General features: G+C 39.5%; 1 protein-coding gene across 2 annotated transcripts in view; it reads right to left on the bottom strand.

Annotated features, from left to right (window-relative positions):
- Positions 1-547: 547 nt before the first annotated feature.
- DNAJC3 (DnaJ heat shock protein family (Hsp40) member C3) overlaps positions 548-20,519 on the bottom strand; it is a 110,931-nt gene continuing 90,959 nt past the window's right edge. Inside the window, exons 10-13 of one of the 2 annotated variants that reach the window (XR_673895.5) lie at positions 10,425-10,557; positions 9,354-9,502; positions 4,144-4,653; positions 548-2,361 (exon numbers count right to left, since the gene is read on the bottom strand). Coding sequence is in view for 1 of the 2 variants with exons in the window: in XM_001138934.8 (XP_001138934.1) it covers positions 4,496-4,653; positions 9,354-9,502; positions 10,425-10,557 (440 nt within the window). In the remaining variant the exon portion in view is untranslated. Of the gene's footprint in view, positions 4,654-9,353; positions 9,503-10,424; positions 10,558-20,519 lie in introns of both variants that reach the window. The other variant, XM_001138934.8, reaches the window with a different exon arrangement.

Genomic DNA, 20,519 nt, shown 5'->3' with positions numbered 1-20,519 from the left:
GGGCAACAGAGCAAGACTCTGTCTCAAAAAAAAAAAAAAAAAAAAAAAAAAATTGGAAGGTTTGAGCTTTCTGGAAAAGTTCTGTATACATTTACATATCGTAGCTCTCCTTGGATCTTTCTTAAGATATGCAGAATATATTAACTGAGAAGCCAGTTCCTTCTGTTTGTAGCTGGAAATTTGAGATAGATAGGCTATAGTGTCCTTCCTCCCAACTTAGGACCTTAACAGAAATGTACAAATGGGGTATAAAAGAGAAAATCTTCAGACAAAGCCAATTTAAGTGTTACATTTTAATAGTACTGAAATGGAAGACTTGTCCACTTTTTAAGTCCTTAGTTGTCCTAGGACTTTTGAGGGTTAAGAGATTTTAGCCCTTTCTGCTTTGTGTGTTCTGACCTTCCCTGTCAACTTGTGTAAAGGAAGAGCCCTTTTGTCACCTCAGTCACTGGTTTTGCATGAAGCAAAGCTGGAAATAGACTTTTCCTAAGACGGACTGTCTTAGAATTTTATATTCAAGGACAAAAATGAATCAAAAGCAAGGAAATACTGATATGACCATAAATATTTTTATTAAATGTGAAAATACACGGGCATAAAAATAGTACCCATATTTGTAGACATGTCTGAGACCCATTTCAAATATTAGGTTCCTTTTTTATTAAAACACTACATTGAGATGGATTAAGTTACTTAGTCTTTTCTCATTCAAAACAAACTAAAACCTCACGGTAAGAGTAATATTTTCACAAACATCTCCAATGGTTTACCTCCTCCTTGCTCGGCTTTCCACTGCAGGTAAGTGTTTCAGCCACAGACAAGTGCAACAAAACCGGTTACTATACACAAAGCCACGCAGTGGCTAATTTTACTCTTAAATCATTCAGCAAATGAGATCATCTGTAAACAAACAAAAACCCCAAATAATCCCACCTCTTAACGTCATTTGAAATTACAGGATAAACTGCCACTAACAAAAAAGGAATGATCTGATTTAGAAAAAGGATATTCGTTGTTGGCAAATTAACATTTGCCTTCTTCCTTCCTTTATAAATTTGGAAAAGTCAACTACATTCAACAAAGTTGCGTGAACTTCTCTAGGTGATACCATTGCTGTGTGCTCAGTGAAAACTTTGCAACGCCCATCACAAGGGCCGTGTCTGTAACCTCACTAGGGAGCCATTTTATGTAGTTTTTTCATGGTAAATGTCAAAGACAACTTCTGACCCATTTAAAGGTGAAATTTTTCATCATCCATTGTGAGTAGAAAATGGTATCAATTTCAAATTGTGGTTTTATTGGCTACCTTTTTTACCCAGTTATGTTTTCTCTTAAACTGTGGGTAGTTTTAAAATTCCATTATCAGGGCAACAAAAATTTGTTTTCATACCAATACTTTAAAAAAGATTTTTAATACTGACTAAAGAGAAAGGCATTGTAGAATTAGTAGTATGTTACATCTGATTCACATTAGTAAACTGTCAAGATTTTTTTCAAGTTTTCATCTATTCATGGTAAGAAAGCACAAACTTTCAGAACTGAGGAATGAATTAAATTTTGTCTCCCATTTTGGAACCTTTTCACAATGCTTCTAGACTGATGTGTCTAATACTTCTTCCTGCTGGGCAAAATATCCACAAAGTACAGACCACTGATAACTCCACCCATGGAGCTCACCAAAAAGGAAAGAAGAGCAGAATACAACAGCTGTGGCTAGGGTACCCCTCTCTGATTTCACTTTTCCTGAAAGAGCCATAAAGGTTACCTGATGGCCAGGTGCGGTGGCTCACGCCTGTAATCCCAGCACTTTGGAAGGCCAAGGCGGGCAGATCACAAGGTCAGGAGATCAAGACCATCCTGGCTAACACAGTGAAACCCCATTTCTACTAAAAATACAAAAATTAGCCAGGCATGGTGGTGCGCGCCTATAGTCCCAGCTACTTGGAGGCTGAGGCAGGAGAACTGCTTGAACCCGGGAGGTGTCCCTGCACTCCAGCCTGGGCAACAGAGCAAGACTCTGTCTCAAAAAAAAAAAAAAAAAAAAGGTTACCTGGCACCTGTAGTCCCCAAGGGAAAATGAAAGTAGTATGGTTTTACAGTGGATAATGCTACCCTACAGTGAGACAGGCAGGGGGAATGACTATCTCTTTACACACCCAGGCTGCTGCTCGTCACACATTAGGGGAAGCAGGAGTGACTGTCTTTCCGTTTGGGTGGACACCAGAAAACTGCCGACGGCCATCAAGGCTGAAACTCAACAATTGTTACTTTCTTCATGAATCAGCGAAACAACAGATTGCAGAGAATTCATTTCCCTCCATGGCACTGGCATGTGGCACCAGAGCTGCTTCTCTCTCTTCACTGAAAACAGGCAAGTAACTGCACGTCAGTTAAGATGACTAAGTAAATCCATGATAAAAATTTAGGAACTGAAACTATGGTTGTTACAAGTGGAGAAAAAATGAAAATGCAAACAAGCCTCTGGGCAGCAGGTGGGAGGTGGCCAGGCCCCCGACACATCTCCTGTGCGGCCCTTGACCCCTTGTTGTTGGCAACTGTCATGCTCTCCAAGTGGAAAGGCAAGTGATTTGATATTTCCTTTTTTTTCTGACTCTATGTGAAAATTCTTTTCAAAGTAGGTAAAAGCCATCACTATATTTCAAAGAGGTCACAGTGACATCATATACAAAAGGAACCAGATTGAAAAAGATATTGCTGACATAGCCAGTGGTGAGATTACTAAAGAATAAACAGAAATGCCTTGGAAATTATTTTTACACTGGCTTGAATTGAAACATTAAAGCAAAATGAAAGCTGTAAGGTGTTCACTAGTTTTCCAAATGCGTTGTCAAGTTTATTGGTAAGAAACAGACTCCTAAATAGATGCAGAAAGCACTTAAGTGTTCTGCTCAATTCAACTATGTGATTTTTGTCTCTCAGTTAAAAATTTGTCCACCTATGTTTCAGGATATGACTACAGACGAAAACGATTTGTGCTTTGCTGTTATGGATGTCTGTGGTCAGGATGCCTCCCACAGTGAATTAAAATGCTTGATTTCATTAAGAAAAAAAAATTAGACCCTTTAATGGTTAAAACACTTCAAAATGCTTTGAGGCAGAAACAAAACCTTTCCAGAATAAAGGTAGCAATTCCTATCTAAAGTAATTCCTTCAGCTTTCAAATGCAGCATCAAGAGTTCCATAAATGTTCAATATTCTTGATTAACATTTTTTAGGGAAAAAGCATTCAGTATACAAAGACTGAATAGTTCACTTCTTAAATAGTATCTTCTTAAAAGGTAAGAAGAACATATCTCAAGAGGAGATGCCATCTTATTAAATGAAACAACAGTGGAAATATAGCCAGACCTGACTAACCTTGCCTGTATTTTCTTGTAGGCAGGAGAAAATCAGAGGCATCAAGATCTGGTAGAAGGGCCGGTCTGCTGTTTAACACATACCAGCAGACAGGTCCCACGTGGGAGGCACCACAGACCTTTAAGATAGGGTGAAGCCTTGATAGAAGGAGAAACAGAAGCTGCCCACTGTCTTTACTTAGAAGTGGGAAACATGGCATTCTGTATTTATTTATGTTGACTGCGCAACTTTACGTTTCTAAACCAGTCTTGTTACATGAAATTCCCTATAAAAACTCAGAACTTCAGTTGTTTAAAAAGTATTTCAATCTGCACTTCAGCAATATTATTTTAAATACCACCACTATTTTATCTGAACCTGTTTTACCTATAACAACTTTTAATTTGTTGTGTTTAATATTAAAAGGGTCCATAGGAATTTATAGATTCAAGTTTCAGTATTCTTCAGGTACTGAACCAAAAAAATGTACATTTAACATTAATCCAAAGTCTAAGCCTGGATATATTATTATTTGGTGGCAGGGTTCCTAAAAGATGGTCTCTTGCTCCTTCAGTGACAGCCATGTTGACAGACCACAGAGGTGTAAACACATGCACACTAAAGATTTCACAGCTACTCACAAGTGACGAGACTGACCACATCGAAGCACAGTTGTCCCTAAGAACATACAGCTCAAAAATGTTCATGTTCTCTTTAAGAATACTGAAGCATAACCATTCTCATGAAGATTACAGCTCCTTCTTACACTTGTAGGCACTGACTTACTCTGCAAGGCTGTGAAGAGAAGAATCTCAGCTCCAGTGTAGAAAAATACAGAATACGTGAGCACTTCCACGGGTGAGCCTGCCTCAGACCACTTCCCTCCAGACAGCATAAAGCAGATGCAGGCTGCTCTGTCAGAAATAGAACCATTCCTTGCCTCCTTGCCGTTGCAAACCCATTAACCATAAATCTAACAGGGATAAGAACAGATATTTTTCCTATTAAAGCAACTCTTTGGTCATGGACAAACTGAAAGATTTGAAATTTTTTTTCATTAGGGTCCCGGAACAAGATTTACAAGATTTCTTTGTTTTTAATCTTTAAAAAAATTAAGAAGAGCAGAAAAACAGTTGGTTTAATTGAAGTGGAATTTAAATCTAAATGGTCCGCCTGAGCTGAAGGGATTGAACCCTTGCCATGAGTTCCAGCTTCTGTGGAAAGGGTTGCCGCCGCCTCCTTGCTGGCTCTCTGCATCCAAGGGATCTTCTCCGTCGTCAAACTTTTTTCTCATTTCTAGAAAGAAATCAGAAAATTAAGAACCAGATAATACCTAAGGTATAGGGGCAGGGGGAATGTTTTCTTTGGGCAGAGGAGGGTGGGTGGGCTTGAGGAGCTACTTACTTTTCGGTTATCAAGAGTTGTGCCTGACATTCAAATCCAGGCTCTCCCATTCCCACCCTGAAGAAACAGACTAGAGAAATTTGCCACAAGGAGGGTGAGGTTCAGGGTTGAAAATAGGTATTTATTGAGATTCAGGCCCCTAAATCTCACTCCAGAAGAAGCCACCCAAGCTTGATAACTACCCAATGAAATTATTTGGAAAAAAATAATTCAAGAGAAACTTCCAAAAGTCTACAATTCTAATGAAACAGCCAGCTCACCACCCTAATCCCCAAAATAAAGTCTGTAAGGCAATGACCTCATCAAGCATCTAATGAGCATTCTAGCACTAAGGCTCCTCAGACATGAGGGGAGAGGGGCTTCCATAACACACAACTCCAGGAGGTTCACCTTTCCCTCCCATGCAATTGGTGCCCCCACAGCGGGGCCTCTGAGACCAATGCAGAGACATGGGAGAAGGCAATAGAGAGGAATATTGCAGGGATAGGAAGAAAGAGCTCATGTCCTCAGAGTCATTAGAAAAACCCTGGAAGACAACCTAGGCAAATACTATTCAGGACATAGGTATGAGCAAAGATTGCTTTTGGTGTTTCCATCATGAAATTGCAACAAAAGCAAAAATTGACAAATGAGATCTAATTAAACTAAAGAGCTTCTACACAGCAAAAGAAACTATCAACAGAGTAAACAGACAACCTACAGAATGGGAGAACATTTTTGCAAACTATGCAACTGACAAAGGTCTACAAAGAACTTAAATGTACAAGAAAACAACCCCATTAAAAAGTGGGCAAAGGACATGAACAGACACTTCTCAAAAGAAGACATATATGCGGCCAACAATCATGAAAAAAAGCTCAACATCACTGATCACTAGAGCAAATAATTAGATCATTATTGCAAATAAAAAATGGCTATTATTAAAAAGTAAAAAAAATAGATGCTGCCAAGGTTGTGGTGAAAAAGGAACGCTTATACACTATTGGTGGGAGTGTAAATTCATTCAGCCATTGTGGAAGACAGTGTGGCAATTCCTTAAAGAAAGAAATACCATTCAACTTAGCAATCTCATTACTGGGTATACACCCAAAAGAATATAAATTGTTCCATTATAAAGACACATGCACATATCTGTTTATTGCAGCTCTATTCACAATAGAAAAGACATGGAATCAACCTAAATGCCCATCAATGATAGACTGGATAAAGAAAATGTGGTACATCTACACCATGGAATACTATGCAGCCACAAAAAAGAATGAGATCATGTCCTCTGCAGGGGCATGGATGGAGCTGGAGGCCACTATCCTTAGCAAACTAATGTAGGAACAGAAAACCAAATACCACATATTCTCACAAGTGGGAGCTAAATGATGAGAACTCATGGATGCATAAAGGGGAACAACAGACACTGGGGCCTATTGGAGGGTGAAGCGTGGGAGGAGGGAGAGGATCAGGAATAATAACTAATGGGTTCTAGACTTAATACCTGGGTGATGAAATAATCTGTACAACAAACCCCCATAACACACATTTACCTATGTAACAAACCTGCACATGCACCCCTGAACTTACCAAAAAAAAAAAAAAAAAAAAGACTTAGCATATAGCTAGTTTTTTTAATAAATGGAAAATAGAGAATGCAGAAAAAAATGCAAATATAAAAATAATCCCAAGTCTCACTTTGCTCTCTCACAGTAACTTGTCCTTTAGGGGTTCTGATACTTAGAGAAAAGCCAGTTTACTTTATTCTGGGAGGTTAATCTGAAGCCACATATTTAGGAGGAGGAAACCCACCAGTAATGTGGGGAAAAGCAAGAGAGATCAGATTGTTACTGTGTCTATGTAGAAAGAAGTAGACATAGGAGACTCCATTTTGTTCTGTACTAAGAAAAATTCTTCTGCCTTGAGATTCTGTTAATCTATAACCTTACCCCCAACCCCATGCTCTCTGAAACGTGTGCTGTGTCAACTCAGAGTTAAATGGATTAAGGGCGGTGCAAGATGTGCTTTGTTAAACAAATGCTTGAAGGCAGCATGCTCCTTAAGAGTCATCACCACTCCCTAATCTCAAGTACCCAGGGACACAAAAACTGCGGAAGGCCGCAGGGACCTCTGCCTAGGAAAGCCAGGTATTGTCCAAGGTTTCTCCCCATGTGATAGTCTGAAATATGGCCTCGTGGGAAGGGAAAGACCTGACCGTCCCCCAGCCCGACACCCGTAAAGGGTCTGTGCTGAGGAGGATTAGTAAAAGAGGAAGGAATGCCTCTTGCAGTTGAGACAAGAGGAAGGCATCTGTCTCCTGCCTGTCCCTGGGCAATGGAATGTCTCAGTATAAAACCCGATTGTATGCTCCATCTACTGAGATAGGGAAAAACCGCCTTAGGGCCGGAGGTGGGACTTGCGGGCAGCAATACTGCTTTGTAAAGCATTGAGATGTTTATGTGTATGCATATCTAAAAGCACAGCACTTAATCCTTTACATTGTCTATGATGCAAAGACCTTTGTTCACGTGTTTGTCTGCTGACCCTCTCCCCACAATTGTCTTGTGACCCTGACACATCCCCCTCTTTGAGAAACACCCAAAAATGATCAATAAATACTAAGGGAACTCAGAGGCTGGCGGGATCCTCCATAGGGGATCCTCCATATGGGATCCTCCATATGCTGAACGCTGGTTCCCCGGGTCCCCTTATTTCTTTCTCTAAACTTTGTGTCTTTTTCTTTCCTAAGTCTCTCGTTCCACCTTACGAGAAACACCCACAGGTGTGTAGGGGCAACCCACCCCTACAGTAAAATTGAGGGTTCTTATGCTGAGTGTTAATAACTAAGCGGGTATTGTAGGTGATCTGCAACTCAGCTTTGTTTTATAAAAGCTAATGCAGTTAGACTCAGGCCCCATATCTTTGATACCTCACAGGCAAAATTAATCTAGGATGTTAGCACTTAGAACAGTAGTGAACTCTGCGTAGGGGTGGGGGTGATAATGGCCCCAGAGAAAGGATGCTGTGAATGGAAGGGGAAGTGAATTCACCTATATTCACATTATGTAATTACTTAAAAATTGGAGTGGTCTGCATACATCTCAAAGAATGAGGTAACCATTTTTCAATGAGAAAAAACTATAGCCAAGATTTATTTCAAGTGAAAATTAAGTTTCAGATTGGCATACATCATGTGATTCTACTAAACATATTCCTAAATATGACACGTTTTGATATATGCATAGTAAAAAACTTTAAAGTCTTTAAAAGAAAAGATAGTTTATCCTGAACAGAAGAACAGGAGGTAAGAAAAAGGACCTGCAGCTCTTTCCTCAGTGCATGCCTCTGTGCAGGGACACCCATCCCCTTGGTTGGCTCCCTGGTACCTTAAAACATAGCACAAAGTCCCTCTCACATAAGAAGATCCTGACTCCCAGTCTGATACACTATCACACCTGTGCACTGCACAAACTAAGAGGATTGAACTGCTTAAGGCAGGTTGTAGCCACTCAGTATTTGCTAAGTAACAGGACAGTATGTATCCAACACTACTTGATAAGGGAAGTACATTTCTGTCTCCTTTACTGGATTATAAATTACTTGAAAACGAAGGATCATTTACTTTCAATTCCACTGCAAGTACATTTCTGTCTCCTTTACTGGATTATAAATTACTTGAAAACAAAGGATCATTTACTTTCAATTCCACTGCATAAGTAAGTACTCAAAAAAGATTTGACAAATAAACATAAAACTTTCCTCTCTTTTGTTTAATTTGTTTAGCTCAGATCACAGCTGCTGTTCCCACTGACATGGAAGGCCACAAAAAAGCAGTATAAGCTTAACATGAAATTCTCTGGCAACAGCAAAGCATTGTTCAGTATTACCTCAATGCTTAGCCTGTCTCCCTCTTAATGAAATTTCCAGGCCATATTACTGTACGGCAAAAGAACACATGTGGCCAGGTGCAGAGGCTCACACCTGTAATCTCAGAACTTTGGGAAGATCACTTTAGCCCAGGAGTTAAAGACCAGCCTGGGCAACACAGTGAGATCCCATTTCTACAAAAAATAAAAATTAAAAAAAAAAAACAACATATAAGCCTGTGAATCTAATGATCCTATGATTCAGGGCAAGATTCCTGGTGAACACATATGGGGCAAAAGCAGGCCCTAGGCCAGACATCTGTTCTTCTCCCACTCCATGTAATCCAGCCTGGCAAGCTGGTTTCCTCATCAAGCTCCTGCAAGCTTGGTGGAGAAAATTCATCATTGACCTTTGAGGTCAGAGGGAACCTGAGAGATCCTCTTATGCTCAGTGTTGAAAAAACTGAGACCAAAAAGTTCTGATAACTTGTTTGAGTGGAAAAAAGATTCAAATTCAGGCCCTCTGATTCCACATTTGATAGTCTTTCCACTGTACCCTGCAACAGGAGGGTGCCCAACATAAGAGGGCTGAATGAGGGCAGGCATAAAACTGGACCTCTGGAACTGGGCTCAGGACCCGTCACTGCCTATACAGCCCCACGTGGAGAACCCACCACACGTTCCACCCTCGCTTCTAACACCACCTCTAGGATGAGTCAAAGGAATAAAAGCTAATAATACCTGGATCAGAGAGGACTTCTTTAGCAGCTGCTATATCAATGAACTTTTTCTCAGCTTTTTTCTTTTCTTCTTCATTCTGGAAGTTATCTGGGTGCCACTGCAGTGCTAATTTTCGGTATGCTTTAATAATTTCTTGCTTTTTGGCATTTCTGAGGGGTGGTAAAATAATCATTAGTGGAAAAGTGTCTAACATACTATCATGAAAATCAGAAGAGCTGATTAAGATCCTACTGGCAATTAACAAACTGGTTTTATAAAATAGTTCCAATGGTATCACAGGCCAAAGATCTGCATACACAGTTCTGGATGATCATTAAAGCTGACATCAGGCTTCCTTGGATACTCGCTCACTAAGATTACTGAGAATAAAGCACTCCTGATCTTTAGAACTTTCCCTTTTTTAAAAAAGGTACATCAATGAATTTTTTAACTTTCTGAATTTCCAAATTACCATAATTCAATTCTTGGTATTAAAAAATATTTGACTCTGAATGCCACTTTCAATTATGCTTGTGCATTAATAGTAAGCACAAAGATTCCGAATTTTGAAAAATTGATGGTTTACTCAGCGAACCACTGGGAGGTATATCATTTACTTAATTTCAGAATTCACCCACAGGCACTGGGAGGTGTATCATTTACTTAGTATGTACTTTTATATAAGGTAGATCTTAATTTCAGACTTAATTCTGAAAGCACTACTTTATTTTTAGGCCAGAGAAGGCTTTTTCTTTACTCATTCCGTCTCCTCCTCTATCCCCACCAAAAGGAATCTCACTCCTACCCCTTTACCCTTCTTAAAAAATCTAGGCTTAGGACCCATTCATGCTACAGTGTCATCTCTGTTGCCAACTACTAATTCTCTGTTGTTGCATTATTGGTCTCTATCAAAGAAACTTGCCTATAAAATACTCAAAGTAGCTTTCTAATGTTAAAGACTGTTAAGGTTTAATCCATATGACTGAAATTACATAAGTAAAGAAAAGGAATCAGAGAGGAAAAAGAGCAATGATTAGCTTTGAAACAGAGTTGATTAAAAATAGCAAAGTAAATTTTAAATTAATAATTCACCTTTTTACTCCCAAGATTTTATAATAATCTCGTTTCTGCGACTGTTTCAATAATCTTTGTGCTTTCTCTAGACCTTCTCGAATCTGCTGATCATTTTCATTGTGTTCCTGAGCAGTTTCATAATCCTGAATAGCTGTCAAAATATGTTTAAGATAATATTGTTAAGGCGAATTATAATTTGTTGCCTTTTCTTATCCTGTAAAATTGATGCTAAAGTCGTCATCCCCCAACCCCTTCACTCTTTGGCCATTATTGCCAAAAACCTTAAGTGATATCCCGTTAGTAACTTTGATCAAGAATATTTAAGAGGCCGGGCACAGGGGCTCATGCCTGTGATCCCATCACTTTGGGAGGTCGAGGTGGGCAGATCATGAGGGTCAGGAGTTCAAAACCAGCCTGGCCAACACAGTGAAACCCCGTCTCTACTAAAAAAAAAAAAACACAAAAATTAGCCGGGCATGGTGGTGCACGCCTGTAGTCCCAGCTACTCGGGAGGCTGAGGCAGGAAAACCGCTTGAACTTGGGAGGCGGAGGTTTGCAGTGGCCGACATCACACCACTGCACTCCAGCCTAGGTGACAGAGTGAGATTCCGTCTCAAAAAAAAAAAGGGTTTAAAAGGCATAATAATGAAAACTGAGTTTAGGTAGTTTATTATTCTCATTCAACAAAATGTACTGCTGTTTACTTGCCCACCCTCCCGCATCATCTCCCCATACCCTCTGGGTAAATATGTTAATATCAGCACTTTATCCAGAGCAATCTTACCACCATTAAGACTAAGTGGTTGTTACACAGGAAAGAAAGACAGTGATAAAGAAAATCGGCCTGGTCAGCTATGGATTGACAACAGTGCAGAAGAATTAGACATTTAGAAAGGGATCAGGAGGTGGGTTTGGCCAATGGGAAGCTAGAAAAAAAAAATTTGTAGAAAGGGAACAGAAGGAACTGTCCACAATCCGAATGACTCAGTAACCCACAGGCTTTAACACTATTACAAACCTAAGTGTCAATCAAAATACAAAATACATACAGTCCCAGTATAGGGAGTCTGCTGACTATCCACATTACTTCTTTTATTTTATTACACAGTATTTTTTTTTTTAAATTTTAAGAGACAGGGTCTCTGTCACTTTGGCTGACTGCAGCCTCGACCTCCCAGGCACAAGCCATCCTCCTGCCTCAGGCCCATGAAGTAGCTGGGACTACAGGCACGCACCACCACGCCCAGCAGTATTTTAAATACTTAGAAAATACAAGGCATCTGGGTATCTAATATGCAGAAGAGAGTCAACACAGCAGTCCTGAGACAACTATCCTTAGAAAAGTTTGCTGACAAGGTTGGCTTACTGCTGATGTTTGGGAAGCCAGATTTCAGGAGTGTTCCCAACATTCCATGGTAAGAATGACTCATGCCTGAACTGTTTGTATGAAAAATACAGTTTATGGTAAACATCTTTCCTTCTGGGAGTCTGGGATTTTGGTGCAGGCCAGACAGAAGGTGTCTAGTGACTAGTCCCCCAAAAAAACTCTGGGTGCAGTGTCTATAACGAGCTTCCCTGGTAGACAACATTTCACACATTGTAGAATTTCTCATTACTGGAAAAATTAAGCTTGTTCTTTATGACATCACAGGGAGAGAAGTCCTGGAATCTTCTGCCTGGTTTCCTCCAGATTTTCCCCCTTGCACCTTTTCCCTGTGCTGACTTTGCTTTTTCACTGGAATGAAAGCCCTGAGTACAACTATATGCTGAGTCCTGTGTGTCTTCTTACCAGATCACCAAATCTGGGGATGGTCTAGGGAAGCCCCCACTCAAATTTTTCTCAATATTCTCCCTGCATAGATAATTCCAATAATAGACTGCTGGGATAAAATTCTTGTTTTTATGAAAATGCATTTCACTAGGATAAAAGACATGTGAACACTCATCTTCGCAATAGCTAAACATGGAGGGAATGTAAGGCACCTTGGACAGATTAAAATGAGAAAGATATTGGCGTAAGACTGAGACAGTCAAATGCAAAGGGGTTCCCGGAAAAACTCCAACTGGCCTGCACGCTGGGAGGAGTGTGCACTGGGGTGGAGCCTCGGGAAGAAGCCTGGCCCCTCCCTCCTCTTCCTGGATGGAACCTGGGATTCAATCTGCAAGGTGGGAAGCACACTAGCTGGGACTCTGGCCTTGTAGAGAGTCCCTGTTTCCCTCTTTTCCTTTTCACCCAATAAGTCCTGCCCTCTTCAAATTGTCTGTGAGCCTCATTTTTCGTGGCCGTGTGACAAGGACCCCCTGTCTTTAGCTGAACTAAGGAAAGAGTCCTACAACAAGACTAACAAATTTTGACAGGCTACACACTACGTAGAGAAATGAACCACCACCACCTTTGGCCCTGTGGCACTGGGGAAGGGGACCCTTCAATCTTTTATCCTAAAGTGAATTCTCGCATCAGTGCATCATTAAATTAAATGTTACTATAGCCCAACCCACAGGGACATAAAAAACTCCTCCCAGTTTAGTATAAAAACAGAACCATCATAAACAGTAGTAAGGTTTAACTTTACAATGAACACCCATAGCACAACACATAGCTTAGTAAGGAAACAGACCTTGAAGGAATACAATAGGAAGATGTTTCAATATACATGATTTTGCTACTTGTGCAGACTCTACATTTAAAACATGTTTTCATTCTTACATGTTCAGAGTTATCTCCCCAAAGCAGTCTTTTGTATCGTATTTGTATTAAAATTTAAGGTGAACACATTTTTCCCAAAATAAGACAAAAATGTAAAATTATAGGTTGTTTCCTATATTCACACAATTGCAGAAAACTAATTAGAAACCTAAGTATGGATGATGTAAGACTTCCCACAGATATAACTAGACAGACCATTTTAAATTATACTTTCTCAGACTCCACACTCTAAGAGAGCATCTAAAAACAAAACAAAACACCCAATAGACAAAAAACAAGCAATGGGGAAAGGATTCCCTATTTAATAAATGGTGTTGGAAAACTGGCTAGCCATATGTGGAAAACTGAAACTGGACCCCTTCCTTACACCTTATACAAAAATTAACTCGAGGTGGATTAAAGACTTAAACGTAAGACATAAAACCATAAAAACCCTAGAAGAAAACCTAGGCAATACCATTCAGGACACAGGCATAGGCAAAGACTTCATGACTAAAACATCAAAAGCAATGGCAACAAACGCCAAAATTGACAAATGGGATCTAATTAAACTAAAGAGCTTCTCCACAGCAAAAGAAACTATCATCAGAGTGAACAGGCAACCTACATGGGAGAATTTTGTTGCCATGAATGGGAGAAAATTTTTGCGATCTATCCATCTGACAAAGGGCTAACATCCAGAATCCACAGGGAACTTAAATAAATTTACAAGAAAACAACCCTATCAAAAAGTGGGCGAAGGATATGAACAGACACTTCTCAAAAGAAGACATGTATGCAGCCAACAGACATATGAAAAAAAGCTCATCATCACTGGTCATTAGAGAAATGCAAATAAAAACCACAATGAGGTACTATCTCACACCAGTTAGAATGGCGATCATTAAAAAGTCAGGAAACAACAGATGCTGGAGAGGATGTAGAGAAATAGGAAGGCTTTTACACTGTTGGTGGGAGAGTAAATTAGTTCAACCATTGTAGAAGACAGTGTGGCGATTCCTCAAGGATCTACAACCAGAAATACCATTTGACCCAGCAATCCCATTACTGGGTACATACCCAAAGGATTATAAATCATTCTACTATAAAGACACATGCACAGGTATGTTTATTGCAGCACTGTTCACAATAGCAAAGACTTGGAACTAACCCAAATGTCCATCAATGATAGACTGGATAAAGAAAATGTGCCACATATACACCATGGAATACTATGCAGCCATAAAAAAGGTGAGTTCATGTCCTTCACAGGAACATGGATGAAGCTGGAAACGATTGTTCTCAGCAAACTAACACAGGAACAGAAAACCAAACACTGCATGTTCTCACTCATAAGTGGGAACTGAACAATGAGAACATGTGGACACAGGGAGGGGAACATCACACACCAGGGCCCGTGAGGAGGTAGGGGGCTGGGGGAGGGATAGCATTAGGAGAAATACCTAATGTAGATGACGGGTTGATGGGTGCAGCAAATCACCATAGCATTGTGTATACCTATGTAACAAACCTGTACATTCTGCACATGTATCCCAGAACTTAAAGTAAAAAAAAAAAAACACACACACATCCAATGTTTATCCCACCATTACTGAACAGCTATGAAAAATAGAATAAGCCAGACATATGTCAGCCCTAGATAAAGAATACCATGTTGCGTATTAGCCAATTCATTTTCTAACTTCTGAATCTAAAAAATCTTATCCCAAATTACTTTTCTTCTATATTCCCTTCACATTCTTGAGGAGCAATGCAAATCACCAGCTTAGGATGGGAGACGTAAGCACACACGTTTGCCTACCCTCCTTGCCACCGAAGTGACGAAAAGTAATATAATCATAGTAGCACTGAAGACAACAGCAGACCAGCAACTTTGATAAATTTCTGGAAGATAGGAAGCAGCAGCACATTAGTAATAAACCTAAGTAGAGAGAACCACAATGCAAGCACACACTATAAGAGGCCCTAGCAGATCTGGAAGCCATTATCTTTGGCCGAGGACCCTCGCTTTGGCAAGCTGAAGTAGCTATAAGGCAACCGTCAGGATAGTCCATGAGATGACTACGGGATGGCTGGGCAGGCTCTGGCCCCTGTATATGGAGCCACTGGCTGCAGCATTAATCCCTACTATAAGCAGAGTGAAAGGTGTGCCTGTGGAGGGCCCCTGTAGGACACGCAAACCTCTACAACAAACCTGGAACAAACAAAAAGCGGTCCCACCCAGACCAAAGTTAAATAGATCATCTTACTGACCCCCGATCAGTAAAATGAGTGAAGCAGGGCTCACTGGGGCAGCTGGGCAAGTGCCACTGGGGACATTCTCCAGTGAACAGGTCCTATTTACTTACAGCCTGCCCTGAGCTCCCCAGCACAGACCAGCATTTGAAAGACAGGTGCACACAGCTACAAGCGACTCCCTCTCTCACCCTACCAATCCATTAGCAAGTTCCAAATCAGCTTTCCTTCACAATATAGCCACAGTTTAACCACTTCTCAGCATTTCCATAGTTAGCACTGTGACGCGGGCCACCATTCACCTGAATCATTAAAACAGTTTCCTAACAGGTGTTCCCAGCTTCCACCCTATTCCCCTAAAAGTCTACTCTCAATGCAAAGAAATCCTTTGAAAGAATATAGTATATCAGACCTCCAATATAAACATGTCCCATGGAACACCAACATTCTTCTGCTGCCTATCACACAAAAGAAACATATCACACAAAAGAAACAAGGTAGACAGGGTGCAGCTCCAAATTCCATTTTCAGCAAAACAATACAAAGAAACTGTACAAGGGCTGCTAAAAGGTGCTAATATCAGCCATGAACCTAAGACGAAGGGGGAAGCAAATAGTGAGAAAGCCAAATGGTAAAAGATCACAGAAAATGCTGACAAAATACACCTTCTATGAGTATGCGCTTACCCTGAAGTGACAACCTGTATCCCTTGCATATTGCAGGAACCAGGAAATCTAGAGCACACATAGTGGAGATAAAGCAGAGGGCTTACTGGGGCAAGACAGAGGTAAAGAAGAGAATACAGTGAGAGGGAACAGCGAAACAGCCTGTGCGGCAGATCCCAGAGAACAGCAACTCTATGCTCATCCTGAAGTGCAAAACACACACCCCTTTGGTGTAGCAAAGGAATGGGGTACAGGGGCAAGTGGGGCTGGTGGCAGATGACCTCCTGGCCATGGTTTGGTGCAGAGAAGTAGAGAGGGCAGGGCTATACAGCAAAATCATTTTAGCGGGAAGCAGAATGTCTGTGGAAACAGTGAAGCAGAGAGTACTGCGACTGTTAACTACAGAAGGCTGCCCTGGCCCCAGCACGCCTTACATGCAGAAAACAAAAAAACAAAACTGACATCCAGAGGACTAGCCCCACAAATAGCTAGGGCAGTGAACTCCAACTCATTTTATGATGAGTAATAATTTTTTTTTAACTGGCACAATATCACTTCAAAGATATTTAAAAATTAAATCAGGAAAAGAACATGTAAAACTTATCTAATGAATGTTCATCAGAAAAACATAGCCAAAGAATACTATTTTCTGAATAGCCATCAGAAAAACAAAACCAGAGGAAATTCTGGGCAAGCATCATAGACAAATTATGTAACTTAATCCAATCACTTCCATTAAGGGTAATCACAAGGCAGAATCAGAACTCAGGAAAGAGACCAGGAGATGACGAGGAGGTAAAAATGTGAGCAATCAGGACTCAAGAAAAATAAGAACAAATCAAAACTATCATAGACATGAAGACAAAACGAGAAAGAGGACAAGGGAGAAGATAAAAATGAAGGATCTAACAAAAGGAAATGGAAATAGAGAGTTTTAAAAGCCTGAGATTCATGTGTATTGCATACTACTTTCACAAAAATAAAAATGTTCTAGAGCTATGTTGCTAACAATGTCAATATTCTTAACTATATAATTGAAAATATTAGGCCGGGCGCGATGGCTCATGCCTGTAATCCCAGCACTTTGGGAGGCCGCAGTGGGCAGATCACGAGGTCAGGAGATCGAGACCATCCTGGCTAACACAGTGAAACCCCGTCTCTACTAAAAAATAGAAAAAATTAGCCAGGTATGGTGGCGGGCGCCTGTAGTCCCAGCTACTCAGGAGGCTGAGGCAGGAGAATGGGTGAACCCGGGAGGTGGAGCTTGCATTGAGCTGAAATCATGCCACTGCACTCCAGCCTGGGCGACAGAGTGAGACTCCGTCTCAAAAAAAAAAAAAAGAAAAAAGAAAGAAGAAAATATTAAAGATTATAAATTTCGTTATGTATTTTTTACAATTAAAAATAAAACAACCATTGACCACCAACCAAAAAAAGCAAATATACAAATCATAAAATAGGGGTAATATTTATACAGGCAAACAAACACGGAAATAATTATATTGGCTATAGATGTATGGCTGATTCATATCTGACTTCTGTCCAAACACTGTCTTAATGTTTACAGAGTCAAATATTGGCATACAAAATTATAATACATAAATAAAAACTAAAAACACAATGTGACATAACCTACCGTAAAACATGACACAGGAATATAAATTGGCAGAACAAAATTTCACAAAAAAATACTGAATAAACACAGTGTATTACTAAAAAATAATTCTAAATAGCTACAATTCTCAACTATGACTGCACATTCATAAAGGGCACACATTTTGGTGTTTTCCAATTCAATGTTTTTACTGTACAAACATTCTATTTTCTCTTTTTAAGGGTGTTAACTACTTTAGATATTCCATGTAAGTAGATTCATACAGTATTTTTCTGTGTGTGGCTGGGTTATTAAATTTAGCAAAATGTCTTCAAAATTTGTCTTTATGGTAGATATTAGAAAACCTGCTTTTTAAAAGCTGAGTAATATTCCATTTTTTTTGTATTCCAATTTATATGTATCCATTCATTTGGTAAGGGAAGTTTAAATTGCTTTCACCTATTGGCTTTTGTGGATAATGCTTCAATAAATGGTGTGCAAATAACTCACCTGAGCATGTATGCCAGAGTTGCTATCTGTGCTGCATTCTGCTTCACTGCTTTGGTGTTCGGCCCTTATACCAGTACCAAAGGGCTTTGGTTACCGTAGCTTTGTTTGGTGTTTGGACATTATTAAGTGTAATGTCTCCAATATTTTTCTTCTTTTAAGATTGTCAGACTTTTCATGGTCCCTTGAGGTTTCATGTAATTTTGTAGGTTTTTTTCTATTTTCAGAAAAGTAAAATTGGGAATTGAAAGGTGTGCTGCATGTGTGGCTCACTCTGGGCAGCATGGCCATCTTCACAATATTATGTCTTCCGACCCTTGAACAAAAGCATGCTCAAGAGCGTGTTTAATTTTCATATTTTGTGAATTTTTCAATTTTCCTTCTGTTACTGACTTCTAGTTTTATTCCATTTGGGCCATAAATCATAGTCTATAAAATTTCAATTTAAAAAAATTTGTTAAGACTTGTGGTGTCACACGTGGTCTATCTAGGAAAATGTTTCATGAGCTATTGAAAAGAATGTGTACTCTGCTGTCTGAATACATTTGTTAGGTGTAATTGTTTTATAGGGCATTCAAGTTTTTTGTTCCCTTCTTAATATTCTATCTTGCTTTATTATTCATTACTGAAAGTGAGATACTGAAGTATCCTACCATTATTATATTGCTATCTATTTTTTGCTTCAATTCTGTCAATATTTGCTTTATGTGTTTGGGAAAACTGATGTCAGATATATTCATAGATTCTCAATGAATGAACCTTTTTATTATAATTTAATGTCCTACTTTGTCTCTTGTGAATTTTGACTTAAGTAAATTATATAAAATACTTTTTTAAAAGGCTGAGAAAAAATTATAGCTAATGATGACAGGCAAAGGAAATACAATTCATGTATAACCTGTATGCAGAAAACTAAGCTGAAAAAGAAACAAATAGAAGAGACCAAAACAGATTAAGAAAATGTTCCTGAAGTGAAAGATGGATCTAGACTGAAAAGGTGCACTGGGTGCCAGGGCAGCCTGGCTGAGAATGGGCAACAAGAAGACATATCCTAGCATAATTCAGACTTGAAGATAAGGGCTCTTTGGATGGCCAGGCCCAAAACAAAAACCTGGCCCCAGGTTTTCCGTAACATTAGTCCCAGAAAAGAACAGAACAATAACTACGAGATACATGGCACAGGGGTGAGGGAAGGACTTTATTATCCAGCCACGCTATCATTCAGATATAAAAGGTACAAGTACAATCTGTATTGAACATAGAAGAAAGCAGGGAAAATTCTCTTAGGACCTCCCTGAGGAAACTACTATAAGATGAACTCACCAAGAGATGGCTGAAGAAACCGTGGCCAAAGGAAAACCAGTACACACTGAATTTCACGTAGAACCAAGACTAACACAAAGCGACAGAGCAGAGCGTGTGCCCTGATGGTGCAGAAGGGATACAGCTGACGAAACATGGGAAAAGAAAGGGGAAGGATGATGAGGGAGTAAGTTCATTCATTCCCACCTACGTCAGCTGAAGCAATCAGAAAACATCAGCCACTGATAAACTGAGTAATATTACAAAGGCAAATCCTAGAGAATTTCCTCAACAAATTATTAAGAGGTGGAAGGACAGTGAGGAAGAGGAGGAAGTACACTAAATTTTTCCTCACAGTAGGAAACTAATGGATGTTGCCAAACTAGTGTTAATAAAACTATTTTTAAAAGTACAAAAATACAAACTTTCCTAAATATCAGGAGCGTATACAAAATACAGGCCAAATCGCAAAAAGATTTCAGCAAAACAGAATGATAGAATGTTGACCAAACATCTGTCATATCGATCAATGCAAATGTGCTAAACTAACCTATTTAAAAGAATTTCATTGGCTCAAAAAGGAAAGCCCACACAAAACATTTTCACAGAGAAAGCTGTCACTAAGCCACCTCCCAGTAAAGCAGCAGTCTTTCCAGAGATTGTTCCAAACTTTTACACCACAGGTGATTCCAGTGTCTCCAGAACACTGAAAAAAGAAAACTTCTAAACAATTGCACTGAATCCTTACCCTAATTAATAGTTTACTATACATAAAAGTCTGTGTTAAAATTCATTTTTCCTCTGAATTTCTGAGAAGCTGCAATACTCCCTTCCAGCATCAGACGCATTCATATCACTTTTTGAGGATGCACTTTAAGCAAAATAAAAAAAGAATCCAAGAAAGATGAAGACATTATTAAATTTTTAAAAAGAAGACAGAAAAACCCAGAAAGGCAGTGAAAGGAGTTCTGGGGCAAAAGATGTGCAGCAGGCCAGGCACAGCCAGGAGTTATAGGGCTAAAGAATATCTTCAGAGTGAAAAGAAAAAAAAAGTATATATATAAAAAAAAGAGTATCTTCACAGAGAGCGGATCTCATTTATA

This window comes from Pan troglodytes, chromosome 14, assembly GCF_028858775.2.
Source record: "Pan troglodytes isolate AG18354 chromosome 14, NHGRI_mPanTro3-v2.0_pri, whole genome shotgun sequence".
In the NCBI taxonomy this organism is placed as follows: Eukaryota; Metazoa; Chordata; class Mammalia; order Primates; family Hominidae; genus Pan; species Pan troglodytes.
Note: the sequence above shows the minus strand (reverse complement) of the source record. Positions and strands in the feature narration are given on the sequence as shown.